General features: G+C 36.8%; 2 protein-coding genes across 3 annotated transcripts in view; one reads left to right on the forward strand and one right to left on the reverse strand.

Annotated features, from left to right (window-relative positions):
• LOC136839122 (uncharacterized) overlaps positions 1 to 12,146 on the forward strand; it is a 334,910-nt gene that overhangs the window by 140,716 nt on the left and 182,048 nt on the right. For both annotated transcript variants that reach the window (XM_067104788.1, XM_067104797.1), the window contains one exon: positions 2,191 to 2,359. In XM_067104788.1, the coding sequence (XP_066960889.1) occupies positions 2,191 to 2,359 (169 nt within the window). The remainder of the gene's footprint in view (positions 1 to 2,190; positions 2,360 to 12,146) is intronic.
• LOC136839114 (uncharacterized) overlaps positions 1 to 12,146 on the reverse strand; it is a 65,701-nt gene that overhangs the window by 9,617 nt on the left and 43,938 nt on the right. The window lies entirely within an intron of this gene.

Consider the following 12,146-nt stretch of genomic DNA (forward strand, 5'->3'; position numbering starts at 1 on the left):
TTAATACAGAAATACTTTCTCATTCAAGGATTTAAGACAAAATTTTATGAGAAATATTTTTCACCACCTAAGTTACATTCATCTTAGACAACGGAAAAACCTAAATAGAAAAAATCAAAATATTGTTTCAAACAGGAAATACATTCTACACGTAAAAACGTTTTTCACGGTATCCTGGTCGACGCGTGTGTAACGAAACCTTTACATAGCACGGTATGTAAATAAAAACATCTTGGTGTTTCCTTGTCCAGTACATATCCTTTTTTGTGCTTGTCTTTCTTTTTTTTTTTTTTTTTGCTGCTGTCTCAACTTCCCGTTTATTTTCTACCTGTTTCTGTACCTTATCTCACTCATATATATATATATATATATATATATATATATATATATATATATATATATATATATATATATATATATATATATATATTGCACATACAAATATATACACATATATTATATATGTATATATAATTTTATATATATATAAATATATATATATATATATATATATATATATATATATATATATATATATATATATATATATATATATGATATTTGGTCTCAAAGAGAGGATTTTGATTTGGCCTTCAAGAAGCCTGCCCGCCTCCATCATCATCTTGGGGGCAGACGTGCCTCTGAAAGGTTGAAAATAAAGAATCGCTTCTTTTGAACCTTCAGTATCGTTGAGGTCCTCTGTGGAAGTATTATATATATATATAAATTTTATATATGTATATATATACACATATATATATTATAACAGGCAACCGCATATTCAAGAGGAAAATTTTACGTTCTTCGAGGAGCTTTAAACCAGACACTTACGAAATTTTGGACTTTAATAGGCAGATCTGGAGGCATTGAACTTCTCCCTACAACATAAAACTGCACAGTGGTGTATTAAGTATGTATGTGCATAAATGACCACCTGTTTGTACGGGAAAACACGCCATAAAGGCTTTTGCTCCTTTGAAGTTTGCCTTAGATGAAGAGATGAATACTAAGTTTCACGTTTAGTGCGGTACAGTAGTTTGTGCTGAATGGTTGGCAGGGTGGTGTATAATTACCTTAAACCCGGCGTTAGTCGACTAGAACTGACAATTTATTTCGGCTTGCACAAAGGAGTTTTAGCCGTGCCATAAGTTCGTAGCGTGTGAGTGTTAGCTGTGAATTACGCTGGAACATCAATCTCGTACCGAAGGAGAAGCCCTTTCCTTGGAATTCGTTGAGCTATTTAAACAGGTCTTCTATATGGAAAATCAAACGTACAGACAGTTCAGAGAAAAAGGCAACCGGTTAGTATACTGTACTCGCGTCTCAGATTTTGATTCATCTACTAAGTCCATAACACCCCAAAGAATTGTATATGGTCATGGCTATCCTCTTCTTCAGTTACCCTAAGAACTGAAGAAATTAGCGCATGTATGAGTAGACGTAAGTTCCACCCGCACTCGGTTCACTTCAGCTGAGTCTCTAAAACTGACATTTATTTATCTTTGTGTATAGTGCGGTATGCTTACATGTAAGTTTAGGTTTTAGTTTCGTTTCATATCATATGTGTGTGTCATGCGGCGTTGATAGAAATAGACAAGCCAACCAGTGCCGCGCCAAATTTCTGAATCAAAGCTTTGAGTAACAATTTCAGTTTGATATCCACTACTTAGACGAGAACTAATTACACAATGTACTTCCCAAACTCTTGCATTTTAAAATAGTTCTTCATTAACCTACTGGTTTTCCTTGGTTCCTTGCCGCCAAATCACCTGACTCGTCTATTCTTTGGATAATTGCCCTTTACCGGTCTTCTACGGTTGTGTGGCGTTGTTGTATATCCTGCTTTCCGAATTTCAGGTGATATTTTAACAACGGTTATTTCATTGTTATGAAATATCAGCATTAGCAACATACATTTCTACGGTTTTATTATTGGTTGTCAATTCTTTACAAATTAGGTTTTTTACGTAGTCGTTATTAGCTGGTGACACCACCTGGATGAAGCCATTGTTTTTCCGGCGTCTTGTAGTACTACTAAATCTGCCTTCATTTCATTTTAATTTTCATATAAGGTTTATGATCTAATACCAAGATGAAAAATAGTAACACCCGGTGATGTAGAGTAGGAGAATGTACTGTGTGGTTGCATAATCTCATTCCCATTTAACGGCATTTGCCCTTATTTTTCAGGTACAAGATCTTGCAGAAAACTCATAATAACAAAAACACAGTCGAAGTCATCAGTGCAATATATATTGTATGGCTTGAATCTGCACCTTTCGAGCGTCCTTGAATCCAAATGCCGTGACTGTCCCGCCCAGCTAATTCTTTTTTCTCGAAAGAAATCAGAACAAAAAAGGTCAGTAAAACTTCCTTGATTTCGTTTCACTGCATTTTCCAGTAATTACTCGGTATTGGCAAATTGCGAGTGGAGTTACTCTTCCCACACCTCATTGGCTATTCTCCTAATTGTGAGGCAAGCTGGCCAGTTCCCATCAGAAAATTTTTTCTGCATTGTTTGATGGAGCGACGAGCTTGCTGGAGTTACGAGCACTTCCCAGAAACGACCGATTTGATTTTTAGGTGATACTCCGTTGATGTAACAAAGGAAATTACAAAACTACCCTGATGTCTGCATGTAAAGCAGCTCCCAATGCCCTCAACCACCTCATCACTGTCATAAGTTTTAGGAGCTTTAGAAGTGCTCCTCTTCTATACCGAATAAAAATTGTGAAATTTTATCTTTGTCAACCTGTTTACTTTATCTTTTATGAGAATTAGCTAATTTATTATTTTACTGATTTGAAAGTTTTCACTACAGATTGTTTTTATGATCGTATTCCCATTTTATGCCTATATTATTGTATGTTGTTTATCTTTACTGCATTTGCTGTATAGAGTCGAAAAAATTTTATTGCATTTCTGTTTTTATTGATATCAGTGATATATTGTATTGCAATATGTCACCTGTATACCAGTTGCAGGTCCTGTGATAATGAATACTCAAGGTTTATTATGTAAACCTTTTATAAAATTAAAGAATCTGTGTTATTTCAAGAAAGAGTAAATTATGTAATTGCCATTTTTAGTTTGAATAAAGAATTTGACTTTGACTTTGACAATTTTCTATACGAACTCACAACCAACTTCCTTTGCCTTCTGGTCTGTATTTTGTTAATAATCGGAATTCTTAGAACCCAGTTAATATCAACATTTTAGATTTTTGTAGAAGACTCCGTCAATGAAAAATAAGCTAAATCGAAAATTCATGTCGATTCTTGAAGTGAAAATGTAAATACTTTGACACTTGTAAGATAAATCGAGGATGAAGTTTCAGAACAGGACAGGCTATAGCTTTGGGGATTTGGCGAATTAAGTACTGAAAACTCCTTTTCTTAGAAAATCTAGACAAGATGTTTTTAATACCGAACAGTCTTTTGGTCTCAACGAACTGGAAATTTGACGGCCCAGAGCTCTACGGTGTAGAAGCCAGAGTTTCACAGGGTTGGTCAGAAGTCATCGCTGACTGAATGACTGTGGGAGGGTCTGTGTGTTTCTTACACAAAATGCGTAGTTGTTTTTAGTTTTCCGTAATCTTCCGCGTTGATTTTTTGCTGTCGTTCGTGAAGCTAATGAACATACTGTAGAGCTTGGCGGAATTAGCCCCACTATTTTTGTATATGGTAAGAGCATGATGTATTATAATATTCTATAATAATAACACAGCCATCCACTCCCTGCAAACCGGTTTGTTCGCCCCGGGTGGGGGCGGGGTACGCAGGGGATCGGGAGGGTAGGGGAGGCAGTAGCTCCGGGTTCCAGCGCGCGCTCGTCAGGGAAATAATGTTGATATGAAAGATCGTTTGGTATAAGATCTGCAAACAGGCCTCAGGTACTAGTTAGGTATATATGGTATCTAGTCTACCAAGAAGAAGTTCTTAAAAAAAATAAATAAACTTTGAAATTCAGCATCAGACCCCATAAATTGTTTAGTCTATATTTTGCACTGGAACACGAAATTAGACACTCCAAATCTGACTTCAGCAAAGATATTGTCGTTCGTAACCACTGATTCATGTTATGTAGGAAATGATGAGTTAAAAGTATCATCAGTTACGCTGAGTGGACCTCCTTGAGGAACTCCATCGCTTTGTTGTTCCCTCTTCAAATAAATTATTGCAAAACTTAACTGTGAGAACTAAAAACACTAGTGTATCCAGGCGCTTTGTCATTCTGGACAACATTGGAATTTAATTATTGTTTTCGTGGTATGAGCCATTGTATGTTGTTTTTGTATCAAGGAGGAAAATCAAGTCACAACGTTTAGAACATGAAAGTATCGCAACTGAATCGGTACATTTGCATCATATAGGTTATAAGGTTCTGTTACCTATAATCGCCACCTTAATTTTAAAATTATCATTTTTATCACAAATAGGGTAATCACTGGCCATTATAAGCGTATTGGCGTAAAAAAACGGTTTTTTTTTTTTCCAATTCTGTTAAAAATATTTTCTGAAGGACTTTGTGACTGTAGTCGAGTTCATAAGCTTTCATATTCACTTGGGACTGCTTTTCAGAATTTACTACTGCTAAGATAAATTGACGACGCCATCTGATGTCAATTTGTCACAAGTCTTCACTGGGAGCATCATTGCCGAACAGGAAAAACTGTCCCAGGATTTACTTCAGCCGTTTTCCGGTATTTTATTATAGAAAGATTGCTAGTTTCATGAAAACAAGCCAGTGATTGAATGACAAACCGGAAATGTAAACTGTCATCATAATAAAAAGTAATCAACGCCGGTATAAGAAATTGAAACAGTTAGAACGGTAATCTCTTAGTTTATTTAGCGTATCAGATATTCAGCCAAATTCGTCCCAAACATCCGCTCTAGTAGCAACACTGTCCAGTGATATTTAAAGTGAGAAAATATTTCATATATGACTTGCAGCCTCTTTTTCTTGAAATTGTTCTCCATGCATTAGATGGTGAATCTGCATTTTCTGGTGAGAAGACAAAAGTTTCAGCATTGAAACATTCTGTTTATCAGTATTTTTATTGTCACTGAAGGATTATAAGCATGCGTATCACCAGTATGCTTGAGAAGACACAAAGTAGACCGCTTTTTAGTTTTATTTTAATGAACCGAGAAGCAGTTCATTAAAACACTTCCCCTCAAATAGAAATCTGGTGGTGTCCCTAAAAGCAAAGCTCCAAAATTTGCTTGAATGCAGAAGCATCAATACAGGAAATGACGACGATGCTGTAGCTTAACATCGAAAGCCATAGAACAAGGACGATCATATAGTGGCAACCCTAACATTCCTCAAATAATGACAGTCCACTGCTGACAGACCACATCAAATTACAGGGGACGGCAAAATGATGCAAGTAACCGATATGGCGTTCACTCGTGACCATTTTCTTCCTCACTCCTAAGATATCCGAGTAACTGTTGACTGGGTCGTCTGCTTCTGGGAGCTTACAGTCATGCTGCATCCATGTAAACCGCATTCCAATTGAGCAACCAGCCACGCACTTACGCCACCCTTTATTTTCCACAATCATCTTCTTGACACAACTTCGGGAAGAGAATGAAACCACAACACAGTTTCTCCAGCGCAAGGATGTGGTTTACTGGGAGACAGATTAGGCATGTAATTCGTGTGCCTTATTCACCCCTTGCCTGGTGGAAACCAGGAAAAGAAAGGTTAAAGGAAAAAATGGGTCTAAACCTCGGATGAAACGATACAAATCCAGTGGAAAGTGTGTGATTGCAGTTACAATGGAAAGACTGCACTGGGTCTGGGTGCGCGTGTTTGTGTGTGTGTGTGTGGACTTATGTCTTCCTAACAACCCGAGAAAAAGTTTCACTTTGCCAGATATGTATAAAGCAGTCGTTTACTGTAAAGAACTATTTCCAAAGGACTGGAACGTTTAAATTCCTTACCAATTTACAGTAAAAGTTTCAGAATTTTTGGGGGTAAGTGTCTAAAATGCCAAAAATCGAATGACTTGAGTTGATCGTTGCCGCAAGATATTTGTAGAAACGGAAAACGAAGTCAAAAATTTAAAGCTTTTAAATACAATTTTGAAAAGTCTTCCGTTTCTTAATTTGGGTTGAAAATCCAAATAAATTAGAGTGCAGTTGAGGAACAGCGTTTTGTCGATCGCTGAGGGCACTCGAGTGAAACGAGAAACATGTGTCAATTTCCAGTGGACTCAAAATTCATGATAACAAAGCGTTTCCTGTCATTTGTCTTGTTAATTTAAAAACGACTTCTCGGGGTGCGGATTCGTGTGAGAACTGTGAGCAGTGCTTTCATAAAGGATTATCTCCTCTTTTCGTATTCTGGGAAGGGATGTGATTTTTCGACGTTGATGACCAGTGCTGCTATGATGTGATATATCTTGAAAAATCAATGAGTGCTCGGTTTAACGAAGGGTCTCCTCCTGGAGGCGTTATTGTGGACCCTGAAACAGCGAATCACCTGAGGGTAATCATAATACTTTATGACTGGTTGACTGGGCTTTGCCTTTCCTGGACCTCGCGTTTTAGGAGTGAACGCAAAAGGGGTGTTGAGTTTTATATTTTTTATATTGTAATGAAGGACATTGAGCCTTGCGTTGGCTTTGAAACGTAAGTTCGTTCTTTAAAAACAATGGCCTTTTAAACTTTTCTATATAAAATTTTGTCCATTCCAAATAATAGTAATAATAATCAAGTTAAAAATTTCCAGTGATATGCGTCAATGTTCTAGAAGCTTTAACAGGAGGCTTCCCTTAAACTTATATTTAAAATGTTCCTCTTAAGTTTAAGGTTTAAGTTTTTTGTTTTTGTTCAACGAATATCCTTAAAGATTCAATAAATAGATAGAAATGCAGAACTCAAGACGCAGAAGTCTAAATTAAACATTAAAGGTCAGTACGGAATCGGGCTATAACAAGCGGACAACATTCAAAAGATAAATCATGTTTCCAGGTGGTTAGTTCCCGTGACACTGTCTTTTCAGTCTAATTGACAGTTTTGTTCTCATATTTTTAACGGTGATGCTCAGCTTAAATCAATTAATGTCATTCAGTGTTTGACTTGAGATATAGTATATATATTTAATATAAATGTGTTACACACACACCCAGCTGTGTATGTGTGCTCTGTGTATGAGAGAGAGAGAGAGAGAGAGAGAGAGAGAGAGAGAGAGAGAGAGAGAGCCGGAAGATCACTAAATAGAAACCTTTCCAGTAAGTCTTGGTTATGCAAATCAATTAATTGCTTTGGATGAGTTTTCCTGTTCGCCCAAACACACAAGAACAATCAGTGACTGCATTACAACAGTGGCACCGCAGCATTTAACTGGCATATGGCGTCCCAGAAAATGTTTATCTCGAAATATTCAGCACTTAAAAGTACTCAGTTCCCCATGGAAGAATCATCCCGTGAAATTATGAGGTTCTTGGACCCAGAAGAGAAGTAAAAGCACGTAGAGAGAGAGAGAGAGAGAGAGAGAGAGAGAGAAACGGAAGTGTTGTAGAAGCCTGCAATCGTCTTAAAAACTTGTACGTTTGAAATGGCATGTTAAATTTCACTTGTACGTCTATGTGTTACTTAATACTAGGCATTAGAGTCAAGTTGGTACGTTGTAGAAAGCGATTATTGTAATCAAAAGTCTTCTCTACTATATTAATGGTGAGGAAGTGGAAATTCGTCGTATACTTTAATGATATTCTATTTGCTCATAGGAAGAATGCCGCACGCGGTAACTGGAACTGGTGAACGCCATTGCAATATGAGATTTTAAGAAAGTTGCATTCATATATGGTATTATTACGTAAAAATAATAATAATTTAACTAATTAATATTAATTAATAAAAAATGATTCAGTAAAGCTGAAACACTATTCTGAAAGCTAAATAAATACTGGCAATAGTTTCTAAGACCATATTTACTGAGTTGGATCTGTTAGAAAAAAATCATGAACATAAAATCAATCTTGCGTATGAACATTATTTAGACGATTGTTACTGTAATAAATGCAACTGAAATTACCGAGAGAGAGAGAGAGAGAGAGAGAGAGAGAGAGAGAGAGAGAGAGAGAGAGGGGCTTGAGGTGAGAGAATTTGTGCTTGTGGACTAGTGCAGTTGCATTCTTTATATCTGTCATCATCAACTCCGTGTCAATGCCCAGAAATGCAGCAGGCAGGTCTGCGGTCTTCATTTTATTACGCTGCACTGGTCAAGTTGCAGCACCCAACATTTTATGGCAGAAGTAATAACAAAGATAAAGCTAACGACACGCATGACAATGCAGCCGTCACTCGGCCGATGACTTTTTGATGCAATGCTAATTTTATGAAGTAACTGCACTGGCGTCCTATCTCGTAAATTAACGCTTGCCGTAATTCTGCTTTCTTTTAGCTCGTTTAGTCTTCTTTCTGCAGCAGTTAACTGGAAGGGATCGTCTGTCTACTTTTCTATAAGCACCGCGTTTTGATCCTTCATGTTCCTCATTTTGAAGACTTATCCGTATGACTTCTGGTTCCTCTCCCGAGGTCGAATTTCCTTCAATCTTTTCAAGTCCAGTATGTATATATATATATATATATATATATATATATATATATATATATATATATATATATATATATATATATATATATATATATATATATATACACAGATAGATAGATAGATATAGACAAAATCCACGAAGGAAGGAACAGTCTGGATGAGCTGCAAGCCTTTCTGACTTCTAGTCCTTTACTTAGACTAGAAGTCAAAAGGCCTTGCAGCACTCCATTGTTTCTCTTCCTTTGTGGATTTGTGTCTTTATTTATATATTCATCATGTTCCATATTTTCGTGATTCAGTTATCATATATATATATATATATATATATATATATATATATATATATATATATATATATATATATATATATATATATATATATATAAGGCAAATGCCAAGAAGGAAGAGTGAAACAACAGAGCGGTTGCTAGGCCTTTCGACACACGGCCTTTTACTAGCAGTCTGCTAGTAAAGGCCTGTGTAAGGACCGTGTGTCGAAAGGCCTAGCAACCACTCCGTTGTTCCACTCTTCTTTCGTGGCATTTGTCTTTATTTATATATTCATCACGTTCCATGTCTTCTTGAATCAGTTATACACACACACACACACACACACACACACACACACACATACATATATATATATATATATATATATATATATATATATATATATGTGTGTGTGTGTGTGTGTGTGTATATTACATAAATAATTCTTCTCGAATTTATGTGCTCTTTTTGACAGCACTAAACCTTTTTGAGCATTTAAAAACAGTAATCAGAAACTCACTCTCAATATAATATACTATATAATGGAATAACTTCTAATATATATATATACATATATATAATGAATAACTTCAGGCTGTGTTACACTGGCCAAGCTTAATGCCAAAGAGTTCACTTTAAAATGTATGGGACGAGTGTTTTTGAAACCGGCCGAGGAGGCACATATGAGCTAGCTCTAAAATCTAGTAGGCATTTGATGACCTAAGAAGTGAATTACGTACAGCGTTGTCAGTCGACCATTGATGGGTCGTAGTAATGGAAAAGGGGAGAAGAGTTAAGAAGAGAGAAGAACCACCGGAGTGAGCGTTCATTATTCCGTCACACTGCGCACCATCCTTAGGGGGTTAATGTAGTCAGCGCACATCACATGGTGCACTGTAGGTATTACTGAAGGGTGTTTGCAGCGTTCCTTCGGCACCAAGCTGCACCCACATTTTATCCTTTTACTCTGTTTACATTCCCGCTCCCTCTCATCCATCTGGCTGTCTAATCTCTCCACTATTTTTGAGATCCATATATTTCATCCCTTTTATTTTCTGGATCTTTTTATCTTCCTGTCCAACCACTCCAACTTCCTTTTTTTTTTATTGCATTATGCTTTGAATAGCTGAATGTGCTACGGTTGTCTTTTCAGCCTAAATTTCATCATTCATTCGTTCATTCATTCATTCCAAACGCGAGGTCCTCTATATGATGAAGACAGTGTTAAGACATTCATTCATCCACAAATACACTTGAATGGCGAAATCTTGGTAAAGCCAAAATAACGAAAGTAAATATTTTAGATATTTTGATATGGCCTCCCGACAAACTTGACCTTAACTGCCACATAGGCTACTGAATTTTCAACATGAGAATCACAGCCGGGAATAAAACAGTCAACTTGAGAAAGGGCGAAAGTCTCAAAAATGAGGAGAAGAGTGAGCAATACCTTAGGCTGCTTGCAAGAAATACATCACACGCGAAGCCCGCAGACTTAGAACAAAATGACGTAGGATTCCCATTTCACATCTGACGTTGCTGTCTGTTTCCAAATCCTCTGAATGAGGATGGCGCATAAATTTTACGTAGCTGGATCATTACCTCATTTTTGCACGCACAGATCATCGGAAGCTGAGATTTCTGTATTAACTGCAAGTGAGCAGTGGCCTTGAAGTGGAAATAGGGAGGCATCAGCGCGAATCACACGACAGCGATCAGTTTCTTTCCGACCGCATCACAAACGACAAAACGTCTGGAGACTAATGGAGCGGTGTTTCAGTATCCATATTTAAAATCGCACAATCGTTTACTCGTACATTTTTCATTACCTTTTTTTATTACTTTTTATGTAAACTAACTATGCTAATAATGAAAGTCTTATAGCTATGAGAAAAAAATAGCACATTTTGCTATAATTGCTCCCGTGACTGCTATCGTTATCCATTTCAAAATGATCGAGAGTTTGGAATTAACTGTAATACACGATGAACGCAATAATTATTAAACGACATTCCTTTTGTCATTTGTAATCAGGAAAAAAAGAAGAATTTTCTCTTGCTTAAGAAATTTACCAATTCTTCCTCGTGTAATTATTTCATTAGTTACGCTTGTGTCTTACGAATCCTAACTCCTGTCTGGTAATAACATTCCCTATGAAGGATGGGATGATGATACTTTCAGAGAATGCTAATAGATATCATTCATCAGCTGAGCTTGATCTGGACACCAATTTAAAAAATGGTCAATGCCATGGTAAACGGTTATGGTAGAGTAAAGGAAATCCATGGTTATGGTAGAGCAAAGGGAATCCATAGGTCGTGTTTTAAGCAAAGGGAATCCATGGGGATATGGTACAGTAAAGGGAATCCATAGGTCGTTTTTTAAGTAAAGGGAATCCATGGGGCATGGTAGAGTAAAGGGAATCCTTGGGTTAAAGGGAATCCACAGGTCGCGTTTAAGTAAAAAGAACCCAAGGGCCATGGTAAAGTGAATCCATGGGTCATGGTGGATTAAAGGGAATCCATAGGTCGTGTTCAAGTAAAGGAGACCCGTGTGTCATGGTAGAGCAAAGGGAATCAATGGGTAATGTTGGAGAAAAGGGAACCCATGGGTCATGGTAGAGTAAAGGGAACCCATGGGTCACACTAATGTAGAGTAAATCTACACATAGATCATGTTCAAGTAATGGGAATCCAATGTTCATGGTAGTGTAACGGGAATCCCGGTGATGAAAATTACTCCGGGAAATTCAATAGAAGGCAAGAGGTGTGATCACCCAGATGCAAAGTGAAACGACATTAACAAGGCATGAAGAAAGAGAAACCTTTAACGTTGTTCTTGTTTATTGTTCTTTGCTCTTCATACTGATCATTACAGGGCTATTTTCTCTAACATCCAAATCAGTCACTATTCAAAACTCGTCGGTGCTGATGAAGTGTTTCTAAAATACACAAGCATCACTCAGAGATCGGTTCTGGTCCCCTAAAAGGTACAGATCATGTCTATAGTTTCTTAGGGTATTATCTCAATGGTACGCCGTAATAATTGTCGCCTTTTTTCTGCTACTCTTCTGTTGTTTAAGATGATTTGATATTACTACTGATGTGATGATATTGTAACACCAAGGGTGAGAGATACTTTAGAAATTAGGCAATATGTACTTTTAAATGCTGAAAAGTTTCCATTAGCTTGGCTCAAGTTCTGATATGCATATAAGTACGTGATTTGTAAACTGATTTGTTAGCATAAGATCTAAGAGTTTAGTATTCCCCCCAAAAAAACTTTCTATAATTACTTCCAGG

Source organism: Macrobrachium rosenbergii, chromosome 1, assembly GCF_040412425.1.
Source record: "Macrobrachium rosenbergii isolate ZJJX-2024 chromosome 1, ASM4041242v1, whole genome shotgun sequence".
NCBI lineage: Eukaryota > Metazoa > Arthropoda > Malacostraca > Decapoda > Palaemonidae > Macrobrachium > Macrobrachium rosenbergii.